A 26,279-nucleotide genomic window follows, 5' to 3' on the forward strand; every position below is an offset into this window, starting at 1 on the left:
TTCATAACCTTCTCCAGTGTGGGCCCTTCCCATGGGCTTCAAGAACTGCTCCACCATAGGCCCTTTCTGTGGGGTACAGTCCTTCAGGAATGTACTGTTCCAGCAAGGGTCCCCATGAGCCACAGTTCCTCTCAGAAAATCTGCTCCTGTGTGGGCTGTACATGGGCTGTGGCTTCCTTCAGGGCACATCTGCCCGCTCCAGCGTGGGATCCTCCACAGACTTCAGTGTGGGTCTCTACTCCACCACGGTCCTCCATGGGCTGCAAGTGGACAGCCTGCATCAGTATGGGGGAATCTCTGCTCTGGCACCTGGAGCATCTCCTCCCGATCCTTCTTCACTGATTTGGTAACTTCATAGTTGCTTCTGTCACATTTTCTTCTTCTTCTCTCACAGCTGCTGCACAGTATTTTTTACCCTTTAAGTACGTTATCGCAGGGGTACCACCAGTGCTGCTGATGGGCTCAGCTTTGGCTAGCAGCTGGTCTGTCTTGGAGTCAGGTAAAACTGGCTCTGTCTGATACGGGGCAGATTCTGGTATCTTCTCACAGAAGCCCCTCCTGCCCCCCTGCTGCCCCAACCTGCCACAGAAGCCCAAAACAAGATGGGATATGTTAAAATCTGCATGGTTTTGGTGAGGATTTAATTACCCTAATTGGTTATCATTCTGGTTGTTGCCGGGGTCAATAGACCTTGTAAAATCACTTTGACTGGAGCTTTTGGAAGAGGCTCCAAGGCCTTGTCTCCAGTCCAGTGAGGTTTTTATATACTGGATGTTTAGTTTTGAATCTACTCCAGATACCACACCATACTGTAGAGCCTTTCCTTACTGCCATGAAAGTACCAGAATTCGTAGAAAAGACCAGCAACTGCATCATTCTGGAACAGAAACACTTGCAAACCGTGGTGGTTCTTTCCATAGGATCTGTCCCCTTCTGGATTTTCAAAGGGCTTGGTGGAAAACTGGGCCAAAGGAAGCATCATAAAATTTGTCTTACATCTTTAAAGATCCATGTTTGTTTAAGTATACCGGCTTTCAAAACAATTCATAGCATCTACAAAGGAAACCAGTTGTATGACTGTTAATAATCACTAATCTTGCTTAATCCTGTTTTCAATTTGCAGACTTTATTTGCTTCATCTTCTTATGATGTTATGGTAATAAACAGTGTAATTCTGGGCATTTTTAAGGAAAAAGTCTTTTCTTAAAAACATTAAAAGTTAGGATAGCTTGTGGCACTGGTACTCAGCCTCTATCCCAGTTTCTGTCCACCCAGTTGGAATTAAGGATTCATTTCCACTGTAGTTAGACTGCTCAGATAAACAAGTTAAAGTATCGGGAGCACTCCTGTCAACAGAGCTAAACCCCTGCTTGCAAAACTTGCTAGCACGGAGGTGGAAAGCAGCTTCTACAAGTGGCTCTTGGCACAGTTAGCATATGCTGCTGCAACCGGCAAGAGACACCCCCTGCAAGTCTAGGAGATGTTCCTTGGCTGGGCCAGTGCCACTGACCTGCCTCCTGGCTCTCCAAAGGAAAAGTGGAGCTGTCACGTTATGTGGGAGGAGTGTGTACCTTTCCCTGCCTGCAGCACCAGCCTGGTCCTGGCTGTGGGATCTGCTTCAGCAATGTGGATGGGAGGAGGAGGTGATGTCCACACATCTTTACCCTGGGGCTGTGTTCTCTTTCAGCCGTAGCTCTTGGGGTTGGAGCTGGCTCATTTAAAGCTGGAGTCACAGTAGCCTCATGCAGTTTAGGCATACATATGCAGTGTTTTCAACTTGAGCTTGCTGAAAGGGAAGGAATTGGAGACTTGCCTGCTTGTGTTAGGGCAGGGACAGAATAGTCTGTGTTACAGCAGCTCATCCAGGATGAATCTAGCTGTTCTCTGTGTCACAGCTGGCTGGTCTTGCACCTTGACTTAGATACAGTATACTTGACTTAACTGTTGCAATGTCATCCGATAAGGCTCTTCCTGCAAGGCCATTGGGCAGGCCCTGATTTTTGCAAGAGAACTTCAAGAGAAAAACAAGCCAAACTCCTCCGCTTTGCCAGCCTAACAGCCTGGAAAAAGTAGGTCAGAGTTGGCCAATCTTCCAGGTCCTACAGGCTGCACATGCAGATCTTCATGTGGCTGGGAGCCATAAGATGTACTACATGCTTAACAGAGAGCAAAGCAGAGGAGGGATGCTGGAAGTATCTTGCAGGAAGGAGAGAGAGAAGTTGTGCTAGGGTGCCCTGGATGGGCAACTGAGTCCCAGGATGGCTAAGCTCTGTGGGCTTCAGTTTGATTTGACTCTCTCTGACAGCCTTGGTACCAGCCCTACTTTTGGTTGTGTTCTGTAGTGGTCCCTACTCCATTGCCAGCCATAGCAGCTGACTGGCTCTCGAGCCATAGGCTGGTACTGAAATATGTATCCTTAAAAAATGTGTATCTTCAAAAATGAACAACACTTGTAAGAACTGCTCGTGAAATGTCTACTGCAGATCTCGGTCTAATGTTGAGGCAACCGTAGACTAGATTTCAGTTTCCTTGACACGGGCAATATTTTAACCAGAAGCAGTGCTGGGAGGTGAAAGTTGTGTTAGAAACAGGCTTGTGTGTTCCACAGTGAAACTGATCCAGAAAACGCTGATCTTTTCAGTTGCAAAAAGACTTTTTTGATGAGAACCAAATTTTGTCTCTGAACACTTAACCACGTAGTTATTGAGGCAGGAACTGTTTCTGGAAAAGGTTAGTGAAAATTTGTTTTTGTCTTAGAGGAAGGCTCTCCTGTTACTCGGTTACACCGTAGTGATAATGTCAAAGCAGTGATGCTGGCTTAGACCAAGGATCCATCTTGCTTGATATTCTGCTTGAAGGACCTCCTTGTCTCCCTGCCCTTGCCATGCTATCACCAGCTGCAGCCCCAGGAGAAGGGAGCTTGACAGTGACTGGGAGCTCTTTCGCTTTCATGTGCTGTCCTGTCTCCAGGCAGAACTCCTTCAGGGAGCTGCGGACACCACTCTTTCTCAAGTTTGAGCCTTTCACTCCCTCCATTTACAAGGGTTCTCCCTCCTTTTATTCCATTTGTTCTCTGTAATAATTTGATTTTTTTTTCAAGCTTTCTTTTCTCTCTCGTCGCCCTTCCCATGGAGGGTTTTGAAGTTGTGTTAAGAGTTCGGCTAATGCCTGATCCTAGAGGAGAATCAGGAAGAACATCAGTCACAGTCAGATACAAAGGAAAAATCCAAACAGGATAAGCGTGTGACACTTTCCTCTGATCCTCTCCAAGCACTCGGCTGCCTTCAGTAAGGGACTCCCTGAGCTGGATGTACTTTTGATGGAATTAGTAGCCCTTGCTGAGTTTTTCTTGCATAAACTTCACTGGTTTTCCTTCAGTCCACATAAGTCTTCTCATCCACAGCTTCTTTGATAACGAGTTCTGCAGGTTGCTATCTACTGCATGGAGAAGATGTTAATTTGTTTGTAAAATGGGCTTTTGAAAGTGTGATTTGAAGCACCCTCTGGTTACTTGCATTTTGCAGGATGCTAACCGCCCCACGTATGGGTCTGTACCAAAGAAAAATCCTTACGCATACATAAATGTGCTAATTTATATATTTGTGACTGAATGTATTCTGAAAGGGAGGGGAAAAAAAGTCATTTAACCTTCATCACTACAGAAAGAAACACTTTTGTAAGACCTGTAACTAAAAACTGCTCTGTCAAAGCATCCGGCCAACAGCCTTGTAGGACAGGTGAAATACAGGGAATGTCTGCTTACTGCTAGGTTTTGCCAGGCTTAGTTGGCCAGATGAACTCACACGCACAATCATACCTTTCCCTCTGTGGACCTGTTAACGTCAGCGTGCGTGTGCTGTTCTGACTAAGCGCTTCGTAATCCATTCATTCAGTAAATGAAATGCCTGTAATAACCCGACCGAGCAGCAAGGTTGGGGCAGACACGATTCACAGGTGTCACTTTTAATTTTGAATTTCCTGTAATTGCTTGCAGTAGCAAGGATGATGGTTTTACTTAGATGTGATGTTTATGTAGCCAACCTGAGCTTACACTTCGCTGCGGTTCTGCCCAGTTAAGACAACTCCAGGTTTTTAAAACCTTCCTGACAATTGTCTGAATTAAAGAGCCTCATCTCGCTCAAAGACATGCAGGCTGCACTTCAGCAATATAGTAAATCAAGCTCTAGGGCTGCTGGTAGAGGACCAAAACCTCTAAAGCCTCATGATACCAAACACAGATCCAGTGTAAACTTGTTCTGCGGATTCAGAAAATGTTGCCAGTTTAAATTTGTATTAGTGGACTTTATGCCAGACTGGAATAATCTGTACTCCATCAGCTAACATAAATCTGGAGTAAAAGTCGTATTGTGGGTTTTGAGCAATTTTCCAGGAATGTGGTGATGTGCCTAAACCTACTCTAGAGCAAATTATCACTGCCCAGATCTGGGCAGTGGACCCGTAGTCATAGCTGAACGAGGCAGCCATGCCGCCTCTTCCTTCTCTCCTGCTTGTGTCTTTGTTGGCAGAGTGGAAAGTTTCACACTAAAAAAGCTCTTAAGAACTAGGCATTTCAATTCATTAAAAAAACAAAGACAAAAAACCCTAAATCCCTTAGATTCTGGCATACCACTAGAAAACCAGATTTTTCTCTGGGCTATCGCAGGGTAATGTTTTAGTCATTTTTCACTGCTGTCTGTCTGTAAAGGGAATGGTACAGATAAACTAGAGAAGTAGTCCAAGCACAATCAAAAGAGACTTCAGGGCCTTGGGATGGCTGGTAAGGGAGTCTGGAGCACAGGATATTTTTTCCTCTCTCTTCCCAGTTGTGGGCAGCAACATTGGAAGATGGGCCCAGTCTACTAATACATGGTTCTGGGGCTCAAAAACACTGAGACCTGCACACCACAGCTGGCTATATTAATCCTGTGTCACTCAACCAGGAACAGGGGCTTTTAAGAAACTCGGGGACAAACTTTTTAGCAGGGCATGTTGCAATAGGAGAAGAGGCAATGGCTTTAAACTAAAAGAGGGAAGATTCAGACTAGGTAGAAGGAAGAGATTGTTTACTTTGAGGGTGGTGAGACACTGGCCCGGGTTGCCCAGAGAAGTGGTAGATGCCCCATCCGTGGAGACGTTCCAGGCCAGGTTGGACGGGGCTCTGAGCAACCTGGTCTAGTTGAAGATGTCCCTGCCCATGGCAGGGGGTTGGACTAGATGACCTTTAAAGGTCCCTTCCAACCCAAACTATTCTATGGTTCTAAGAGAATATTTTTTTGGTCTTGGCACTTCTACAAATTCGCTTTGAACCTTCAGCGAAACCGATAGTGGTCTCCCACCCCAGTAAACTGGGTGGTGGTGCACAGCCTGTGCTGGGACTTCAGGTCTTCCTCTTGCTTGAGTAACACCAGAGATGAAAGGCAGTGTAATACAAGGCACTAATAATCCCTAATAAGCATATTACCCAATGACAGGATATCTCATAGCATAGCTGCTGCTCCGGGAGCTGCCTTACTTCACTTGTTGTCACCTTCCGCTCACGAAATCTTGCACTGCATCATCCCTTTTGCAAAATTTCCCTTGAAGATGAAGGCAAAAAGCCCTGGCGTTCCCTATGACACCTTAGACAACCTGTCACCTCTTCTTTGAGAGCGCTTACTGTTAATCTCTGTGTATTCCTGGATATTTTAGGTTCCCTGTGGCCTTCTGGCCTTCAGTCTAGCATCTGTATTAACTGTTAGACTATGAATTTCTTTGAAGACTCTCAGAAGTTTCTGCTCCCAGCGAATGGGAGGCCTGAATTTATAGCGGACTCGGCTACAGTCCTCTTTGAAAACAGAAAGTCAGAACAGAGATCAAAAGTTTGGCCGTGTTGCTGTCAGCTGCTGCAGCGTTTGATGGTATTGGATGGGGAGCTTGTGCTGGTGGGGCTGGGGTGGTTTTTTAACACCAAGCTTACCTAAGAGAGTGATGAGATAGATGAGTGTGCATGGGGCAGCCGGAGCCCGCCAGTGCTGCTCCTGGCATTCCTGGGCGCCACCTCTTCAGGCGGGAGAAGAACTTCTTGGTTTCCAAAATCACACCCCCAGCCTCCACGGCAAAGACTCCACATACTAATTTGTTGCCTGTGAATTGGCCGGGGAGGCAGGGGGTAAAACCAAGCCGATGTCTTCCCCTGAGCACCCAGTATCCTGATAGGACTGGTTACCACTCCCTCCACCCTGTTACCCAGCCAGGTGCCATTGCTGGCTGCTCTACAGGGGACCTTGCCGCTCTGCCTTTTTTCCGTTCCTCCTTGCCCATCTGATACTAAATTAATTAATCAGTTACTGGTGCCTAAGTTCTGAACAGAGGAGACATCTTTTTTTAGGCCCTTGTGTTAGGCTGTCCTTTTACTAGTGTGCAGCAGAGAAAGAGTGAGCCAAATTTAATAGTTCATATATTTGTTAATATGTTGTTTGGGAAGTGTTAATTATTTGGCAGTTATTGATATTTGGCAGTTATTGATAAGTACTGTTTTTAAGAATTCCCTTTTCAAAAACTGGAAAATCACATTAAAGTGGGGAAAAAAATGTGATTTTAAAATTCGTTAAGTTTTCACCTGACTGTGGCAGAGAGATCAAATATTTCCATGCCGCTGCGAAGCATATTGTCCAGTGAGCCCCGTAAAATGCACTATTTGAATAAAAATTTGGTCATTATTTTTAAACACACGTCAAAACTATCTTTCTGGCCTAGGAAGAAACTCACGTAGCTCACACCGTGCTGGTTTACTGGCATCAATACTAGTTACCATTCAACCCGTTGAAAACACCTTTGTGCTCTCTGCTTTGGGTTTCTCTAGGGAAATGGTAGGTTTGATAACTTCCATAAAATTCCGAGGAGCCCTGCAGCCAGACAGCAGTGGGCATGTGCTGCAGTAAGCCAAAAAAATGGTGGAAAGTAGACAAAAATGGTCATTCGGGACCTAGTAAGACTTTCTGAATGGGGTTGCACTTCATGGTGGAGGATGTTGGTTAATCAGAAGACAAAAAACTCCAACGAACCAAAGTAACGTAGTTTTTTAAGGAAGTTCTGCCATGTACATGCTGTAATACTCCTGTAACTGTGTAAACGTGGTGTCTGGAGATCATGAGTCCAAAAAATCTGGATCCAGATTTACTGTCTATAATGGTGATGGATATATTAACTGAAATGGAAGTTAATATAGCTTTATTTAATATCCATTATGATCGCGAGTGTTTATGATATCCTCATGTGGGGAAAAAAAATGCAAATTCTTATGGTGCAGATTTTTTTTTTGGTAGCAAGCCAGATTTTGGAATACTTCAAGAACTTTGAATTTCTTTCAACTTTTGATGGACAAATTAGATAAATTTTAATGTATGATGATATTGGCTTCATCCTTGGTGCTTTATATTTGAATAGGCTTTCTGTAGTTTCTTTGTGTCTATTATGCTATTGAAATAATTGAAATTGGAATGACTGAAATATAAATTATGTCTGAAATATTAATTATATTAATATGAGAGCCTGATGACAGTCATCTCGCCAAATTAGTAACATAAGATCGAATGGTTTCCAGTCATTGTAGAAAATTTTACAGGTTTCTTTAATAGATTGCTTAAAGCATTACTCATTTTTAATGTGAAAATGATTGATCCTAATTACTGTCCATTGTGTGTTTCACTTCATGATTCACAATGTAATTTAGAGATAGGATTCTATAGCAATTACTTAACCTGGAGATAAATCAGACAAGGAAAAGTCATGGAATCCTTACTTCCTACCTCTCAGCCATTTCTTAAGCCGGTGTGTTTAAAAATAACACCCTGTCTTCAACCCCTGAAGATTTGGTGGGTGCTGGAAATCTTAAAAAATTATGACAATGAACATTTTGTTAATTACCTTTATAATTCATCTAGTTATAAGCTGCGAATTGCAGGACCCTCTGTGAGTTCCATCAACATCGATGCAGAAACTCTTGATTTTATTTTTTAGTGTGAAGGTGGGGTTTGAGTTACACTTGTACCTAATTGTCAGGTCATATTTTGTTTTTCCTGAGCGATACTAAAGGTGCCTGGTCCCTCTATTTCAGAGCGACTTCTATGCCTTCATGTGTGAAGCTCTTTGATGCTGAGAGAAGTGTGGTGGTTTAGTGGCATGGACATGTTGAGGCACTTACTGTAAACAGTGAGAGTGTCAGGAGGAGAGGAAAACAGAATCATACCATTATGGCGGTGCATGCGTCTATTTGCAAATCTTCCAAGTTTTCCGTTTGCAAACCTCACCAACTTTACCTACATTAAAAAGTTGAGGTGCGTTGCAGGTAGCCAGCCCGCAGATTCTGAAGGAGTCATGCGAATGCTTGAGCAAAGAATAGGAGGCTCTGAAAAAAAACTTCCTGTGTCCTGAGGAAGAAATACAAACTCTTACAGGTTGTTCTTTTGAAAAGTCTGTGGTTGGTATTTCAAGTAGACTGCTAACATAAAGGCAATTCCACGACAGCATTGTCTGTACATAGATAATTTTCTCATATTGATTACACTCACAAAACATCAGCTTTTGACCCATAAACCATTTCATAAAGATGCTTCCTTCTAAATCAAAATATAAACAGTAGCAGTGATCAAGCTACTTTTCACTTACATTTTCAAATTAGTTTTTTTGAAAAACCTACCTGGCAAACCAACTAGCAAAACCACAAACAGGAGCAAATACATCAAAGCAAAAGGATATAGACTTTATCTGTTTGATAACCTTAATGTTTTGAAATACATTAAGTGAATACTTTTGTGTTACTTGCCAGATTGCTGGTAGCTAATTCTTGCTCCCCGACCAATAATAGGGAGTAAGGTTTTGATTAATAGAGTATAGCTTATAGCAATAGCTTAGAGCACACAGTCTTCCAGTATTTTTCCTCTTCATCTGAAGAAGCAAGTTATAAAAGAACAGATTTTCATTTTTGTAACTGAAAGTAGCACAAAATAAACTTTCAAACATGAAAGGGCGGATGATTAACTCTTTGCCTCAGGTTAAAAAAGGCAATAAAGGCAGGGAGTGGGGGGGCGGGCTTGGCAAAGCTGAGTAACGACGACTGATTTTTCTAAGTTTAGTTGTTCTTTGCCTTGGGTTTAGTTTCTGTTTCGACACTTGGTTGGAGTCGGCCTGAGAGGAAGTTAGTAATGGCATCTGTGTGCCAGCTGTGTGGTGGGACAGGGTTTCCACAGCCTTTGGGATTTTAATCACAGATAGGAAACCATTTGTTGTTTGTGTTTAAAATTAAAAATTAGAGTTTTGTAACTTATAGCTAGGGCCGATCACACAAAAAATTGAATGCAACGGGAAGCACTGATGTTTTGCCCAGGACACTCTTCAGCACCGGTGTTTTGGTTAAAACCCCAGCTTTTGTAGTTAAGTTCAGTCTCTTGGCAGAGCAAGTCTGTAGGGTTTACTGCCAAAGTTGTGCTCTGTATACAGACGTCCTGGATGAGATCTTGTCACTTCTGATTTTGGTAGATATTTTGCTCCTCAGTTTCAAGGGGCCTTGACTCCTTTCTGGCAAAATTTTGTGTAGTAGTTCAAGGGAGCTGATGTATTGACCTTTAAAGGTCCCTTCCAACCCAACACGTTCTATGATTCTATTCAGTAGAAGCTGGCAATTAGTTACATCTGCCAGTGGGAAAACAGATTTAAAGAACACTTGGGGGTTGATCCTCATCTCCTGACTTTAAATGAGAGACAAGATCAGACATAACATCTTAGGAGCTAATAAAGATTGCTATATCAGGCTTTCCACACTGATCCCCAACTTTAAATAGCTGCTTGTTAATTTTCCAGGTAGCAGCATGACCTGCCAAATGTTAGCAATTAGCTAAGCCCTACAGACATGGAGCGTAGTATAAAACTCCATAAGGAGTTCTAGGGAGTGTTGTGGCAGTCCAAGGAAATCCTCACATGGTGAAATCTTTGAATCACAAAGTCTGTTTACATACAAAATTGTAATTGAGGGAGCCTGAGTCCAGGATAAGATTTGTTTGCTGTCCCTAAAGTTTCCCTAGCTAGAAGAATACTTAATTCAAAGTATAACCCTTGCACGTTATTCTGCATCTCCAGAGAAACTGGAAGTACTTTGAGGGTGAGTTCAGTATCTTTTATTTGCAGCAATGGCATCAGAAGGCACAATGGCTCTGGCCTACGTTCCCTACTTGAATTGCCAGGAGGCCAAATGTTAGGAGTTTGGATTCCTTTCTGCCCTGGTACACATACAGAACCTCCTAAGTGGTTTCAGAAAGCCTTTTTTTGTTGTTGTTTTGTTGGTTTTTATCCAAAAGACAATTTATTCCCATTTGAAAGTATCAACCTTTTTTATTTTATTTTGCCTTTTTCTTCCTTTTCCCAGATGAAATGACCATGTGGTTCTGGACCTCTCCATCTCACTGATAATGTTATATTGAGATCCAAGAGTACCTAAAAACATTTGACTTTGTTGGAAAAAAAGTATCTTTAGACTTAAATGGTGTAGAAGGAGGAATGTTCAGACCCATTTTACCTAGTAACGGGTTTTAATCTCTTTCAATAAGAGACCTTTAAGGAAAGGATTCGTGTTTGTGGTGGGTATTGCATTTGCTTGAAAATTTGTCACTAAAGCAGAGGACAAACTTTAAAGAGAGGATGCTGGAAACCACAGCAGAGCAGGTAGCTTTTCATGATCACCAAACCCACAGAAATAGCTTCCCATGCTCTCCCGTGAAGCATCTGAGCAATGTTTCTGAGAAATCTGTAAAGGACTATATCAGCCTTGGCCCAATTTGACAGAAAAAAAATATCTATTGGATAGAAAAAACCTCACTGGACAGAAAAAAAAAATCACATGCTTTAACCGGTTGGAGAGGTAGAATTTTTACAGCTGTCAACAATGCATTCTTTGCTCTCAGGAGTGGCTATTGTTAGACACAAGATGAGTTTTATCAATGTCTGTTTGTTTTTTCCCAGTGCTAATTCTGATTAGCTATAGTTGGCATATGTTTCTTATTTTTGGTTAGTGTTCTGCACAGGTGTTATTCAAATATCCTGTGTAAATAAGCTCTTGGTTCTGTAGTGACCTTCCCGAAGCTCTGGTGGCCAGAGTGGCTTCAGAGGTGAAGACCCGTCCTTACGCTGTGGTTTAGCAGTGACTGGTTCCCTTTGGGACTGCCAAACCAGCAAAGGTGAAAGAGGATCCAGAACTGTATACCAAGCTGCTGCTTTTCATTAACTGAAGACTGCTTTTGGGGAATACTTACTTCTGTGACACAAGCCAAAGTAATTAAAGGCTAGAAAGAGAGGAAGGGGTAAAAGGTCTTAAAAATAATTACCACTGCCGGGTAGAAGTATACATATTTCCGATCAGCTTCAATCAGTCCCACTGCCATTCTGTTTGTTCAAGGCTTTTCTCCTCCACTCTTAAAAGCATAATGTCGTCTTCTTTTTGGGTTAATATCATTGTATCATTCATGTCATTATATTGATGTAATTTATATAATTGAATATTTTTCTGTCATAGACGATGAAGTGCTCTGTGGTTTCACATAATTGCATTGACTATTACAACCCAAACTTGAGTTTTGCATACTTAAACATCTGTTTTGCTCTGCAGTTGACACTCCAGATCCCTATGTGGAGCTGTTCATCCCATCCGCCCCTGATTGCAGGAAGAGAACGAAACATTTCAATAATGATGTGAATCCTGTGTGGAACGAGACCTTTGAGTTCATTTTGGACCCCAACCAAGAGAATGTTCTTGAGGTAAATCGTAGAATCATAGAATGGTTAGAGTTGGAAGGGACCTTAAAGATCACCCAGTTCCAACCCCCTGCCCTGGGCAGGGACACCTCCCACCAGACCAGGTTGCTCAAAGCCCCGTACAGCCTGGCCTTGAACACCTCCAGGGATGGGACAGCCACAGCTTCTCTGGGCAACCTGTTCCAGGGACTCACCACCCTCACAGGAAAGAATTTCTTCCCGATATCTAATCTAAATCTCCCCTCTTTCAGTTCAAAACTGTTCCCCCTCATGCTATTGCTCCACTCCCTGATAAAGAGTCCCTCCCCATCTCTCCTGTAGGCCCTCTTTAGGGACTGGAAGGCTGCTGTAAGGTCTCCCCGGAGCCTTCTCTTCTCCAGACAATTACATGGCTGAGCTGCATCTGTGAAAATTGAAGTTGTACAATGTCTGTAAGGTTAAAATAACAGTAGCTTGTACGTGTATGACATCTGCTGTCTCAAGATTACAACTTTATTTTAAACATTAAAGGCCGGTTTTTGCCTTTAGGTGTGGTGCTAAGCAAGAGGTGTTGTACAAATTGTATTATTCAAGGAGTAGCCTTGAGAGTCATTTTAAGATATGCCTCTGAGTCATCTCTTAGACTGCTGCTGAGGGCTAGTAGGTTACAATTCTTCACATCAGCCATAAATTATTTTCTCCTTGCTTCCTATACTGATTGAACTGTTATGGGCAGTGAATAGGCAGGCACAAAGTCAAGTCTCTGCCCATTCCTTGCTTCTCCTTGAGGAGACGGAAAGCAGAAGCATGGTTGTGTCTCCTCTATGCCTGGAGCTAAGGGCTGAGCAGCCCACCCAGTGATGTTTTGGGTACTCTTACTTCGTGTGCAGGCTTGTTGACTAAATCACCATTAAGTCTCAGTGTGTTAAGCCTTTCTGGATTGTGTACAAAGGGTGAGTGTTAAGTGTAACTATTTTATAAGTGGGCATGGCAAGCATTTAAGGTAATCTATAGTCCTTTGTTAGCTTGGTTCTTCATAGGGGATGGCCCTAATATGTGAAGTCTTCTCACCCAAGTTTACAGAGAGCCTGTCTAAATTGGCCAACTGGGACAGAGGCTAAAGCTTATGAAGCTTTTCATTGAGCTAGGAACCATAATCTCTTGATGCTAAACTGTTCAAGGTCTGAAAATTGAATTGTGCTTCCTGCAAGGCTCCCTGTGTTCCAGGGGAGAGGAGTAGGTTCTACAGCTCAGGGAGGAAGAATCCTATGATCAGCTCAATGGAGCATGAAGAACTATCGTATGCATCCTGCATAAGAGAGAACAATACTAGGGAATTCACAACGACTTCACTACAGCTTTGCAGGAAGCAGATGACCCAAAATAGTTTCCACCAGCTGGTCAGGTGCAACAGTCATCTGGGTTGATTCTTGCTAAATGTTTCGGTTGTAGACATGCAAGCCGGCCATAGGAAACTTGAGAAAAGTTTGAAATCTCTCACTTAGTACTTGAATTATAATAGCAAGTCAGGCAAATCGGTGTCAGGAATTAGAAAGAGGAATGGAGTGATTCTGGCTTCTTTGCGAGAGAGCATTTGTGGAAACAGGAAGAAGTAAAGAAGAACTTGGTTCATCAACCTGCTGTTGTTGCAGTATGGGAAATAAAAAATGTTTCGATTTCACCTGATAAAATCTTTGTGGATTCTAACAGAAGTCCTGGGGCACAGAGTTTTACCCATCTGTTTGCAGATCCTGTGCTCTTTTGGAAGATCTGCAAGAGCTACAGCTGGCTAAATAATTGATGTGATGTGTTGTAGCTCTCATGGTCTTCAAAAGATGAGCATATTGGTAAACTGAGGAATAGGAAATAATAGTTAAAATGTGTTAAATAATATGTTAAAATGTGAAGAGGTTGAGTGGCAAGCCATTGATTTCTTACTGTTCCATGCTCTCAGGTATTTTTGACCATGTGGAGGCCTGGGTCATTCCCTTCCTTCTGTGGTAACAATGCAACTAGCTCATTCCCCACCAGGGTGAGAACCCCCAGTTACTAAAACATACTTTGTAATTTCGCTAACACTTTGTAAGGTGTTTCTCAGTTTTTAGCATGGTTTTATCCAGTCATTATAAAGTACAGGATTTTATGAGCTCGCATGCTGTGGATTTCCAGCACAGCATGGCCATAGCATACTGCCAGGTTCTGCGAGTCTCTGTCTCCTCCAACAGAACACAACAAGACTGATTATAAGTAGAATTTGTAAATGTATCTTTACAATAAGTAAAGGCTGCTGGTGGTTTCTGAGACACCTGCTGTAAAATTCCATGAAAAATGCCTGCAAAGAACCTGTGATACCATGTAATAATGTGGTATCCATTGTTAATTGTGGTAGCCATGTTAATTGTGGACCTGGCTGATATATATATTTGAATACACATATATGTGTTGTTCATGGGAAACACTTTTTGACATGAAAGGTATAGTCTTTAGGTTAAAACTGATACTTGCCTTCTGCCATTGTTGTGTATACACAGTCGTGCAGTGTCCAGCAGAGCCTTTCGATTCCGCATGGTGCCATGTCAGAATTCACATCTGTGAAACCACCTCCCAACCCAAAACCTCTTTGTGAATTCCCAAGATCACACAGACTCCACCATCCTCTCGACTCCTCAGATTATTTTAATCTAAATCTGTAACTCTGTCCCAAGTGCAGTTGTCAAGTTTGCACTCTGAAGTGTAAGCAGCTCTCCAAAATCCCATTAAGAAGTTTTTGCTATTGCTGTTGGTTTTAAAAAACAGCCTGCAGAGATTACAGTAATGGTCATAAAGTTCTGCAAGGAAACAGAACGTAGATGCCATTACAATTATGAGTTCTGTCCTAAAATACAGTTCATGATTTCAAAGGGTTGCTTGTGGCACAGGATGAAGAAGATTCTTTATAGCTGAGAAGAGGCTGAACCCAGATGTAGCAACTATTTATTCAAGTGATTCTATCTTGATTCCATTTGTTTTATGCAAAAGATATAGTCCAAGCCGCAAACATATGATATTTTAAAAGATACAGTTCCACAAAGTGGAAAAAAATCGTAAGCCAAATGAGTTTGGAGAACAACACAAACAGAAAACCATGCAAATGGTAATTTGAAATTCTTTGTGAAGATCTTACTTGAGAATTGGAAGGCTGCCACTGAGAAAAAAGCCTACTTGATGTAGACACACATGGATTAGAGCAAAAGCATTGGACAGTGTTCTGCGGTATCCACATACATCTTTGGATAGTATCACATTTTGAAAAAGTACATGCTCTAACATGGAGAGTATGAGAAGAGACTTGAAGATCTGGCTGGATACAGGGAAAAGCTTTGTATAATGTGGAATGCTGCACATTTTGCCAAATCGTTGCTATAAAAATCTTGGTCTGTAGGTACAAGACTAGGATGTATGGATTCTGCCTTCACTGAAAAGTTGCTATATGTTTTTTGGCATATCACATTTAAAACTAAGTGTGGTGTGGTGGGTTGACCGTGGCTGGACACCAGGTGCCCACCAAAGCTGGTCTTTCACTGCCTCTCCTCAACTGGACAGGGGAGAGAAAATAAAACATGTCTGTTGGCATTGGGCGTTGACTAGATTGGGTTAGGCCTATTCCTGTTCCTTTTTTTTTTTTTTTTTTTTTACTTTAGGCATACTCTGTATGGAATTAAAAAGGGATTTATCAAAGTAGAATTGAATACGTGTGTATCTTTTCTAGGTTACTTTGATGGATGCCAACTATGTTATGGATGAGACTCTTGGCACATCCACATTTCCGATATCTTCTCTGAAACTGGGAGAGAAGAGGGAGGTCCAGTTAACTTTCAATGATGTAAGTTGCAATATTCATTGCCTTTGGTGCAGCTTTGAACATGATGGAAAGCTCTTAAAAGAGCACCTGAGCTGAGAGACCCAAACTATTGTGTAGACCAGGACACACCACATCTCCTTTGTCAGGTGTCTGAATTCTATCTGTGCCATGTTCTGCTTGGATAAAGCTTCTTCACAAATCACTAGAGGATGGTGCTTATAAAGGCTAAGTGATGTGTCCTAAGGACTCATGGAGTCTGCAGTTACTTGAGTATTCTCTCAGACACTTTATAGAATCATAGAATTGCCTAGGCGGCAAGGGACCTTTCAGATCATCGAGTCCATCAACCTCACTCTGACAAAAACCATCACTGAGCCATATCTCTAAGCACTATGTCTGCCCGACTTTTAAATATCTCAATGTCTTTTTTGTGGGGAGAGGCCCAAAACTGGATACAGCACTTGAGGTGGGGCCTCACCAGGGCGGAGTACAGGGGGATGGTCACTGCCCCAGTCCTGCTGGCCACAGTGTTCCTGATACAGGCCAGGTTGCTGGTGGCCTTCTTGGCCACCTGGGCTTTTGTTGAAGCATAAGAAAAACATTTGGCCTGCTCTTAATGCTCCTCAGAAGTAGATGTTCCTGGATGAAAGGAAATCCCAGACTATTTCTGATCCCTCAGGACCACCTCAGGACTATGTATGGATGTGTTTTCTTAATATGGAGCTAAGTTTTGCATTCAAAAAGGGGTTAGAATATATCACGGAGGGAGTAAGGGTGGCAGCCTTTCAGTCAGGGAAGAGCTGAATATCTGGGGGCAGGGGACGCGGTATCTCAGGTGGGGACTGGTCTCTGCATACCCTGCTCTGAAGTTCGTTTTCTAAGTATTCACTGTTGCCCGTGGTTAAACACAGAGTTCTGGCCTAAAAGCACTGTATTTATCTTCTTGCAGTCCTGCTGAGAGGAGAATTAAGAAAAACAGTGCCACCGAATGCCTTACTGTCCCTTCTGAGAGAATCCTCTTTAAAAATCTAGTTTCAAACTTCCTCTTGTTAAACCAGTTTCTGCACTACTTGATTCAATTAACTTTAATGGTCTTTGTTAGCATGAGAGGTTGTGCAGAGTTTGCTGGTCAGTGTGTTACTTCTGATACTGATGCCTGTGGCTTCCGAAAAGCTAACAGGAATTCTTTTATTATTGTATGTTTCACTTTCAATGACCGGCTTGTTGGAACACAGCTCTAGTTAACATGCAATAATGCAGTAATTGGGTTATTCTCTTTAAACGTGTATACAGACCAGATGGAGTTAGTTTAACAGGGATTGTCTGCCTGCACGGTAACTCCTGGAAATTGTTGTTAAATCTGTGTGTAACTGAGCTCATTCTGCACGTATTAAATATTAGAGTAACATATCACAAGCCATTCTGAACATAATTCAGTACTTGTAGTTATATCCATCACATCTGGTTATCTTTATATTTATCGTATGCATATACCATAGGTATAAATGCTGTCTGCAGTTCTGTTTTGGGATATGGTTTATTATATGATGAGAAGTCTTGATTTGTGACTGCTCTGCTCTTTTCCATGTGGTGTAACTTTAAAAGTGTGGTTATAGCACGTAACTGGTTAAGGCCTATTCATTGGAAATCAGTGTGTTTCATATGTAATATTTAGCATTTAATCAGGCGTAGGCTTATGGCAGTTGGAATTTTGAGATGGTCTTTTTTTTTTTAAGTTACTGCATTTTTTTAAATTTTCTGCATATTTATTTCACTAAGTGCTTCAGTAGCTCTTGGGCTTCCACAGCGTGGGCTGACTGCAGATACCTGATTTTGCCAGGCACGAGGTGAGGTAGTGAGAAAGACCTAATGAATACATTTTGAAAATGCAGTTTACAAAGCTCATGCCAATAATATAAGGCCATACCAAGTTACAGATACGCTTTAATGTCTCCTCAGCACTCAGCAAAGCTCGGTAGAGAACATAGGGGAAAAAAAAATCTGAAACTTATAAGCAGATGGTAAGGGAACAGCAAGTCAGGTTGAGCCCAGTGTAGACAATTTGTACACAATGAGTATTCCTGAGATTTCTGTGGCAATCTGTGTAAGGTATAGAAAATGTCATGCTAATTCCCTATTGGAACATTTCACTTCAAGCATTTATTTAATACTTTTTTTTTCAACCATTGGATCACTGCGTGGTTTCTGAAGTGCTTTCTAAATTAATAATATGTCAGGTGCTGGAATAATCTAATTACTACCCTGTTATTTCTTTGCCTTTTCTTTCTCTCACAACCCTGTTAATACGCTTAATACACTGTTAATATGCCAGAATGGTATTGGCCTTCTTGGCCCCCTGGGCACACTGCTGGCTCGTATTCAGCCGGCTGTCGACCAACAACCCCAGGTCCTTTTCCACCAGGTAGCTCTCCAGCCACTCTGCCCCCATCCTGGAGCGTTCATGGGGTTGGTGTGACCCAAGTGCAGGACCCGGCACTTGGCCTTGTTGAACCTCATACCATTGGCTGTCCATTCTGTCTTAATTCTAGCAACTTGGTACTCTTGGATTTTGCCTAACACCCAGTTGGTGCTTTAAGCATCACTTTTTAACTTTTTGCCTGCATGCTACCCCATGAATATTCTCTGAAAGGCTGAGGTGACCAAGCCATAGCTGATGGGTCAGGTAGTTCCATGGGGTCTGCAAGTGATACCACTACATGGGGACATTAATTAGTTTACTTGACTCTTTGAGCAACTTGTAAGCAATCACTCTTCCTGTTTGATAATTTGAGCGTATTTAACTCTGGAAAGACCCTTGGGGTGGCTCATGTGGAACACAGAGCAGTCCTTCCCTTACAAGACTTCATTTCAGGTACCAGTTGAGTACGATGTTTACCCGGTGAACTGGGAAGCAAGTAGCAGATAGACTGTGGCTGGCAGGAGAAACAAAGGACCATAAATGTGTGAAAACAATTGGATCCCTTCAGGCCAAAGACGAATAACACTGTCAAAAAGGGATTGTTGGTGGAAGAAAGCCAAGACAGTGGGATCTGATGAATGAATCAGATGAATGAAAGTCAGGACCTAGCAGCGGTTTCCTGTGTGTTCAGTGCTAGGGGTGTATTTTGGAATTGCATTGTGGGCTTTTATTAAAAAAGTTCTGTAGGAAAAAAAACTCATTCGTGTATTTCAGAGATGTCCTCCTTTTTAGAAATAGTAATTTAAAGAAAAATTGTGGCAGTAATAGTTAATGTCCCAGGTGTGTTTGTGGTTTTTTTCCCCTCCGTAAGTGGTGTAACCATATTTAAATATTCCTTGTTTAGGTCACAGAAATGACTTTGGAGTTGTCTCTTGAAGTATGGTAAGTATCTCATATTTTAAAAAAAAAAAAGGTGGAAAATGTATTAGCAGCAAGGTATTTTTTATTTTACTCTGTTAGCATTTTCTTAAAAAGATGTCAAGTGGAGTGCAAAAAATCCTTGAGATAGAAATACCAAGTACTGTAAAGCCATGAGACTTTAAAATTGAGGATTATTTTCACATTATAATTCTAGCATTGACTTAAACACCATTACTTGTGCTAATAGGTGTTCACTTTCCAAATGTTTGCAGGAACGAGGCCATCATAAATGAATTTCTCATCCTGGTTTATCTTAAGTGCTTTCCTTTTCAAGGGCTTTTTCCTCTAATAAACTCATAGCCGTCGGGTTCAGCTGTTGTCATTATTTTACCTTCTCTGGTGGTACCTCCATCTCACGTTAACTTTCAGCATATACGGATACTTATTACAAAGCTGTCCCTGGGGTGTATTTGAATGGTAATACCATGCTGAAGTCAAAGGTGAAGTAGGGCCAGGATTTCACCATGTGTAAAGCGAAGTATATGCCTACCGGGTTTTCTTTTCCTTTTTTTTTTTTCTTCTAGATTTCTTTCTCCCTCTTTCTTAGCCTATCTAGGTGAAAGACCAAAAATCACCTTGAGGCATAATCAGAAAAATATCTTAAGTCTGAAAATGAATTACTGAGAACAAGGCATTTAAAGAGTCTTTTTTTTTTTTTTTTTCCTGTAACTATCAATAGCAGTGCTGAGCACTGTAACTGTAAATTTAGAACTCTCTTATAATGACTCTGGAGACTGACAAACATCCCCCAGGGATAATTTCTGCTCACCGTTTTGTCCTAGTAGGCTCGCGTGTGTGGGTGGTCCTTGAGACCACCCCTAAAGGTTCCGGGGCTTGTACATTAGAAGTATTCCCTATTGCTGGCACCACATGAAGAGGAGACGCTTGGTTCTGCCTTGCTGCTTTTAGGCAGCAGGCACTGAAATATGTTAAACTGGAGGATCTGATCCAGTTCTGCTCTCTGGACATGTAGATTTTGGATTCTGCATGGACCTGTTGTTCATGGCATCCTATATATATATTTTTTCATGGAATGTTGCTTCTACGCAGTCTTTTTTCCCCCTTTTTCTGAATCACATTATTTTATTACATAATAGTTTTTAAAAAAATCTGAAGAATTAGTATCTGTGCCTAAATAGATCCATTTCACTATTGTATGCTTTTCATAAGGACTCTTGAAAATGCTGCCTTGGAACCAACACGTCGAAGTATCCACAAACATTTTTAGCTCATCCTTGTAAATTGGGAATGTAGTGTGGCAGGTAGCAGAATGAATCTGGGTGCTGCTCCTCGCTGCTGCCGGCTCGAGGCAGTACTGCTGGGAGGTACAAGGCTCAAACCCTGGGAACGACATCCAGGCTCAGGGAGTGATCTAGGCCAAATTCTTCATCCTGCCTTGATACCTGAAATGAGAAAGGGAAGCTGAAGTTGTAGCTTTTATTTAAGGCATTGAGGTCGTTCTGCAGCCCTATGTACAGTTTTGAGCACACAATGTGGAGGGAAAAGCTAGAGAGAAAAGCTTTTTTTCTGTGGCCAGCCAGTACAATTTGTGATGAGATCTATACGGTTTTTGATTGTGAGACTGAATGGATACAGAGATAAAGTTACCCTTTCCTCCCTTAACATGAACCTCTGACTTAAGAAGAGTATATGGTGGTAGGAATGGGTGAAAATGATTCATTGCAGTTCTTTGTTCAATGGATAAGCAGAGAATTCAAATTTCTAGACTGTAAATTTTTACTGTATGTGAGTGGTGAACTCACTCTATTTTAATTTATTTTTTTTTTTTAAGACCACATAATACACCACTAGAAGCTACATATTTTGTGTTTGGTTTTCACTAGTGTGAACAATCAGGTTTTTACATCAAATGCACGTCTTAAAAGATGCAGCGTGCCGTTGTTCTTTGCGTCCATCACTCCATGAAATCAGCTGATGCAACTGTGTCGCATGACTAATCGTCATTTTATTTTATTTTATTTCATCCTTTGTAAGTTAATGAGAAATTTACTCTTATTTCCATTCATTTCCCTGGGTGATACTTTTAATTCTGTTTTGAATTATGGCTTTTGTCTGTTTTGCAATATAGCTCTTCAACCGATCTCCGGTTCAGCATGGCTCTGTGTGATGAGGAGAAGAAATTTCGGCAACAGCGAAAAGATAATATCATGCACAGTATGAAATCATTTCTGGGAGAGGAAAACAGCAAGAACTTGACCACTTCCCGTGATGTAAGTTTGGAGAGTTCACATCAAGATTAGTATCACCTTTGGAGTCCTGCCTTTGTCTCTCAAAGGAATGAATCAGCTGTATGAGGTAGAAGGGTTCCATGTAAAGGCAGATGGCAGAAGCAAAAAAAAAAAATGCTTTTTCCTCTACGCGTATGCTATATTTAGGCTGGAGAATAATTTTTCTTGTGCTCTAGATTTCTAAAGTTTAAGGAGACAAAATCTGTGCCAAAATGAAGCTGTGCTTAAATAAGATAAACCCATTATGTGCAAAGGGACGATACTGTGTGAATCCCATTGTGGTATAGAAATCACAGCTTTTCATTTGCACCTTAAACAAACTGCTGTAACTTTTACCTGGTTCTTTATTGTTTTAATCCTTAGCAGGGTGTGCCTAGGTTAAAACTGGGCAAAGGAGATAAATCCCTGCTCTTTTCATTTTGCTCTGATTCTGAGTTCTGTGCTTTGTGCAGGTGTTGGTTCTGAGCTGAGAATGGCCTTGGCCTTCGTGTCTCAAAGATTAGGCAGGAAACGAGCTGGTTTAATGTTAGAGTCAGCTTAGAAATTATTTTCTTTCTTTCCTTTCTTCTTTTCCTTTAGCCTATTTTTAGGGTTAGGATTGGGAAGCTTATTTCTTAGAGAATGTGAGAAACGGCAGCTTTCATTGACTCGCTGGTGCTCTGTGCCGAGCCAGCGGAATGTTAAGCCAACAGATCCGGATGGAGCGATGGTGGGTTGGGTCCCATCGAAGTGAGGAAGGCTGCTGAACCGTATTGACCTTTTCAGTGATTTCATAAAACACTGCATTACTTGGAGTTAATTAAGGATACGCTTGGTACAGCTCCACTTGTTTTGTTGTAGCTTTTCCATCCTCCTCTTTCTTCCTTGCTTGTTCCCTATCCTGTTCTGCTCCTAGAACTGTGACAGGAAGATTGTCATGTATGTGGGGACTGTCAAACAATGAACAGAGGCAAGAGGCAATGAATTAGTTTGGGTTGGTTAATTTATTGATAATGATTCCTTTTGTGCGTTTTTAGTAGAAGCAGAAAGTGACAGTCTTTTCCAGAAACTGAGAATTCCTTCTAAATTTCTATGAAGTTTTGAGCAGGTGGTAAGTGTGTTACTGTTGTAAACTTTAGAACTCTCTCTTGTATCGTAAAACGTGCTTGTGCAGCTTTTTGAGGAAGAGGAAGGAATTTGACAAGTGTCGTACGTATTTTATTTGTAGTGATATAAATTGTGCATATTGTGAAGGAACACTTTCAAGGTTAATTTCCTGTTCAATTAGTTTAATCTTAATACATGCGAACCTTATGAGAGTCGATACTTGTGAATGTGGCATTGGTCTGATCTTCTGCAGCAGAACAAAGTCTTTCCCAGAAAGGATGCGGATATTCTGCCAAGATCCAGTTAGAACTGGAGTGATACTCAGCGCCTGAAGTGTCAGTTCTATGCAGGTGGTATGTGTGCATGACTTATTGTAAACGCTGGCTAAGATTTCATATTCTTTTTGTCGTCATCTTCCTTTGCTATCCCTCGCTGTCTCAAATACCGAAATTTTATCAGTTAAACTGCATCTTCCAAGACCAGACGGTAATCTCTAATTGTGGGCTTATCAACCCTAGTAAGGACTGAGGTAATGTGATCCTCCCCTTTTTTGTGTGCCAAGTGTGTATTTCTAAGCTGACTTGTCAAAATTTTTAGCTGCTTCTAGCCATGAAAAAACCCCTTTTTGTTCAAATTAAAATCTAGTTTTGTCCTTCTAGCCTGTTATTTCTACTTTTATTGCTACAGATGGAAGATAGCAGGAGCAGGAGGATTTATAGGATGTTTGTAGCCTTAACGTGGCATCAGAAGTTGGGAGACATAATGAGTATTCTTAGCTGCCTATGAGTCATTGTTTAATCTTAAACAAGTCACTTTCTCAAAGTTCACCTAAGTTTCTTCAGCTGCGAATAACAGCACATGTGCCTTGCAGGGATGCTGAGAGACTTTAATACCTGTGAAATAATTGCACATCCCTGCATGGGGAAGTGACTACTTCCAGATTTCCTTACTTAATCTTGAGGCACATTCTGAAAACGCAGAGGATGAGATTTCTCATATCTGTGTTATTGCTCAGGTTATTTTTATAATTTTTGTTGCTTTAAACAAGTTTCTAAAAGTACCATAGTCAATTAAAGAAAGCATATAGTTCTCTAAAACGAGATTTGCAGAACAATTTTTTTGATAATCCCCTGTGTAGCTCCTGGCAATTTTTTTTCCCAACAGAGGTATTCTTGTCCAGATTTTGTGCACCGTGTTTCTAGGGCATTTGATTAAAACCATCTGCACCACTCATTCCCAAACCAAGATTTAATATGTTTTTGCTTTTTTTGCCAGATTACTGGAAAATATGATTGAATTGCCTTTTTCAGAGCTCGGTTTTCATAGAATCATAGAATTGCTTAGGTTGGAAGGGACCTTTCGGATCATCTAGTCTAACCATCAACCTAACTCTGACCCTGTTTTTTCTTAAACATATCTTATTTCCCAAATCCTTTTCGTTTTTGTGCCTGGCTTGGAGATGAAGCAATTAGTGCTTGTTGAGATGAGGTGCCCGTTGATCGAAGTGGAACTGTGTGATGCTGAGCTGCTCCACACCATCCATGGGTCCTAGAAACAGTACAGATGTATTGACTAAAGGCTTCACCAGCATTGTTCAGTCCTGTTGAGTGGAGTTTGTTTGGATGATACCTAAACTGGTTTGTTCAAAACTAGCTTGGGTCCCCCAGCATTGTGCCGTGCAGACCAGCCATAGGAAAAAGGAAGCTATGCTGGCACGGCCTTTTGGTTGTTCAGAGCAAAACTACAGAATTCAATTCACATTTTTGCCGTTGACTCACCGCATCACTTTCTTGTGAGTCACTTACCCTTTTGGTCTAAGTTTACTAAGCCGCTGGAATGGCTTTAGTACCTCTGCCCCAGTTTTACTGGTTGCGTATGAAGGAGTTGGGGTTCAGAGTGCCTCAGAGAGTGGCGTGCGTCAGTACACAGAGGAGTGTGCCTGCCTTGATATCCTATCTTTTCTCCATTCGTTCTCAGTCCTGAGGTGGCTTCTTGGTTCTTTTCCCTTTGTACTCTGTCTGCAGCTACTCCCCCCTGCCTCTGCCCTGTATATCCCAGAGGGCAACTTGTGAGGTGATGGGTGTATGTTAACTTCAAATTTTATCATGTCTTACCCTTAAGTGTTTTGGAAAATGAATTGCAGCTAAAAAAACTGCTTAAACAAACCTACCTACTTGTAAGTGTGCTTTACCTTCCTCTGCAAAGCAGGAAAGGGCTCTTAACCTCCATCATCTGACTTATGCCTACAAGTCAACTTCTGTTCAGTTGGCTGAAATAAATGAATGGAAGTGTGCAGTAGATGCTTCTCTTATTTTTTTCACCATTTAAAAGCTTTATTTGCTGTGGGAAGCTTATTTAAGCTGCTGCCCTCTGCTCCAGAGCTCCTTAGTGGAATTTCATTTCTGGCAATAAAGTAGTGATTGCAGCTCTTCGTATTTGGCTTTAGTATTGAGTGGAAATGAAGATATACTATACATCCACCTACCTCTTGGTGTACCCACCCTCACCGAGAGCAGGAATCTGTGAGTCCCAGAATCCCTGTGGATTAAGGATAGAGGCAGCGTTTGCAGTCAGGATGGTAGTGACTCTTCTTGACATTCTTTGAGTGTCCTTATGGATTTCTGTGTGTCCTGAAGAAAACTCAGATTTTCCCTTGTGCTCATGCCACTTCACCGATGAATAGATTTGTTGAATAGTGGTGCTTTGGAAGCATTCTTGCATACTTTTTCCAGGCTTGCACCTGCAAACCACTGTCTTCATCCTGTTGGGATTTGCCTGTGTAGGTTAATTAGGTAGTGTTTGTAAAGAGCTTTCAAAGCCTAATGTACATTATTAAATTTGTGATTAGTAATACGGCTCTTCTCTTCAAAGCAACTGCTCCGTTATTGGGGTGTTGGCGTAACACAATAGGCATGTGCTAAATCTTTACCTTTGTTTTGTCATTTTTTGATAGATAGCTATCTCTGGAGGTGCATGACGAATGCTGATGCCAGTAAATACCTGTGGTTTCTATTACTAAAGCTTAACACTTAGGAAGAAGATAATCAAATAGTCTTACAGCATCAAGAATTATAATTTTTTGTGGAATGGAAGCCTCGAGAAACGTCTGGACTGACTTGGTCATTGTGCATGGCCATGTCCCTGTGGTGGTGCGTTCTCAGTCCCCAGAGCAGTTTCGCGGCTTGGACCGTGGAGTCTGCAGAAAGCAACTGAGCTCGGTAGTTATGTGGCTCCTTTTCTTATAATTAATCCCATCTATTGGCACCTTAAATTGTGTTTCAGTGAAATTTTTGACTGATGACCAGTTTGATCAGATAGGGGCTTTCTGCACAACCCTGTCATTCTTTTTACACTCAGTAACAACCGAGAGGTTGTTACCTTATCACCACTGAACAGTGGAAAATTCTTCCAGGTTTTGGAAACTGGGAGCCAGATGGGACCTGTGCTTAGGCTAAAACACTTGATGGGTAGCAAGTAAATTTTTACTTCTGTTTGTTCTTATTTATTTATTTTTATCTTGTGTTCTTTCTAGATACTTGGGGAAACTATGCAGTGGAAGGAAACAGCTTTGAAGTCAGGGCTGGGAAGGCTGGGAAGTAAGAAGCAAAGAAATATAAAATAAACGCCCTGCAGATATATTTCAGTATAGTGTCACCTGTAACTGGGTCTGCTTTTGCTCGCTTTGCTGTCTCTTGGAGCTGAGTAGGTGTGCAGATACACATATAAAGTCTCTTTACCTCTCCTGTCATTTTTGCAAGGTAGTTGTAAATTTGAGACTGTTGACACACTATGTAACATCAGATGTTTTTATTATAAAATGTGTTTTTAAAGCCCTAGCCAAAATATTATTTGTCTCTCTTCTGTTTCTGATTAGTAACTTACGCTGCTCTTGGCTTTATCACAAAGATACAGTTTGGATTAAAGCTGGTGTTTGGATTGCTTT

General features: G+C 41.6%; 1 protein-coding gene across 2 annotated transcripts in view; it reads left to right on the forward strand.

Annotated features, from left to right (window-relative positions):
- PLA2G4A (phospholipase A2 group IVA) overlaps nucleotides 1-26,279 on the forward strand; it is an 85,394-nt gene that overhangs the window by 29,033 nt on the left and 30,082 nt on the right. For both annotated transcript variants that reach the window (XM_063343906.1, XM_063343905.1), the window contains exons 5-8: nucleotides 11,636-11,784; nucleotides 15,509-15,622; nucleotides 18,925-18,962; nucleotides 21,091-21,232. In XM_063343906.1, coding sequence (XP_063199976.1) covers nucleotides 11,636-11,784; nucleotides 15,509-15,622; nucleotides 18,925-18,962; nucleotides 21,091-21,232 — 443 coding nt within the window. The remainder of the gene's footprint in view (nucleotides 1-11,635; nucleotides 11,785-15,508; nucleotides 15,623-18,924; nucleotides 18,963-21,090; nucleotides 21,233-26,279) is intronic.

The sequence above is a fragment of the Chroicocephalus ridibundus genome, chromosome 8 (genome assembly GCF_963924245.1).
Source record: "Chroicocephalus ridibundus chromosome 8, bChrRid1.1, whole genome shotgun sequence".
NCBI classification, from domain to species: Eukaryota; Metazoa; Chordata; class Aves; order Charadriiformes; family Laridae; genus Chroicocephalus; species Chroicocephalus ridibundus.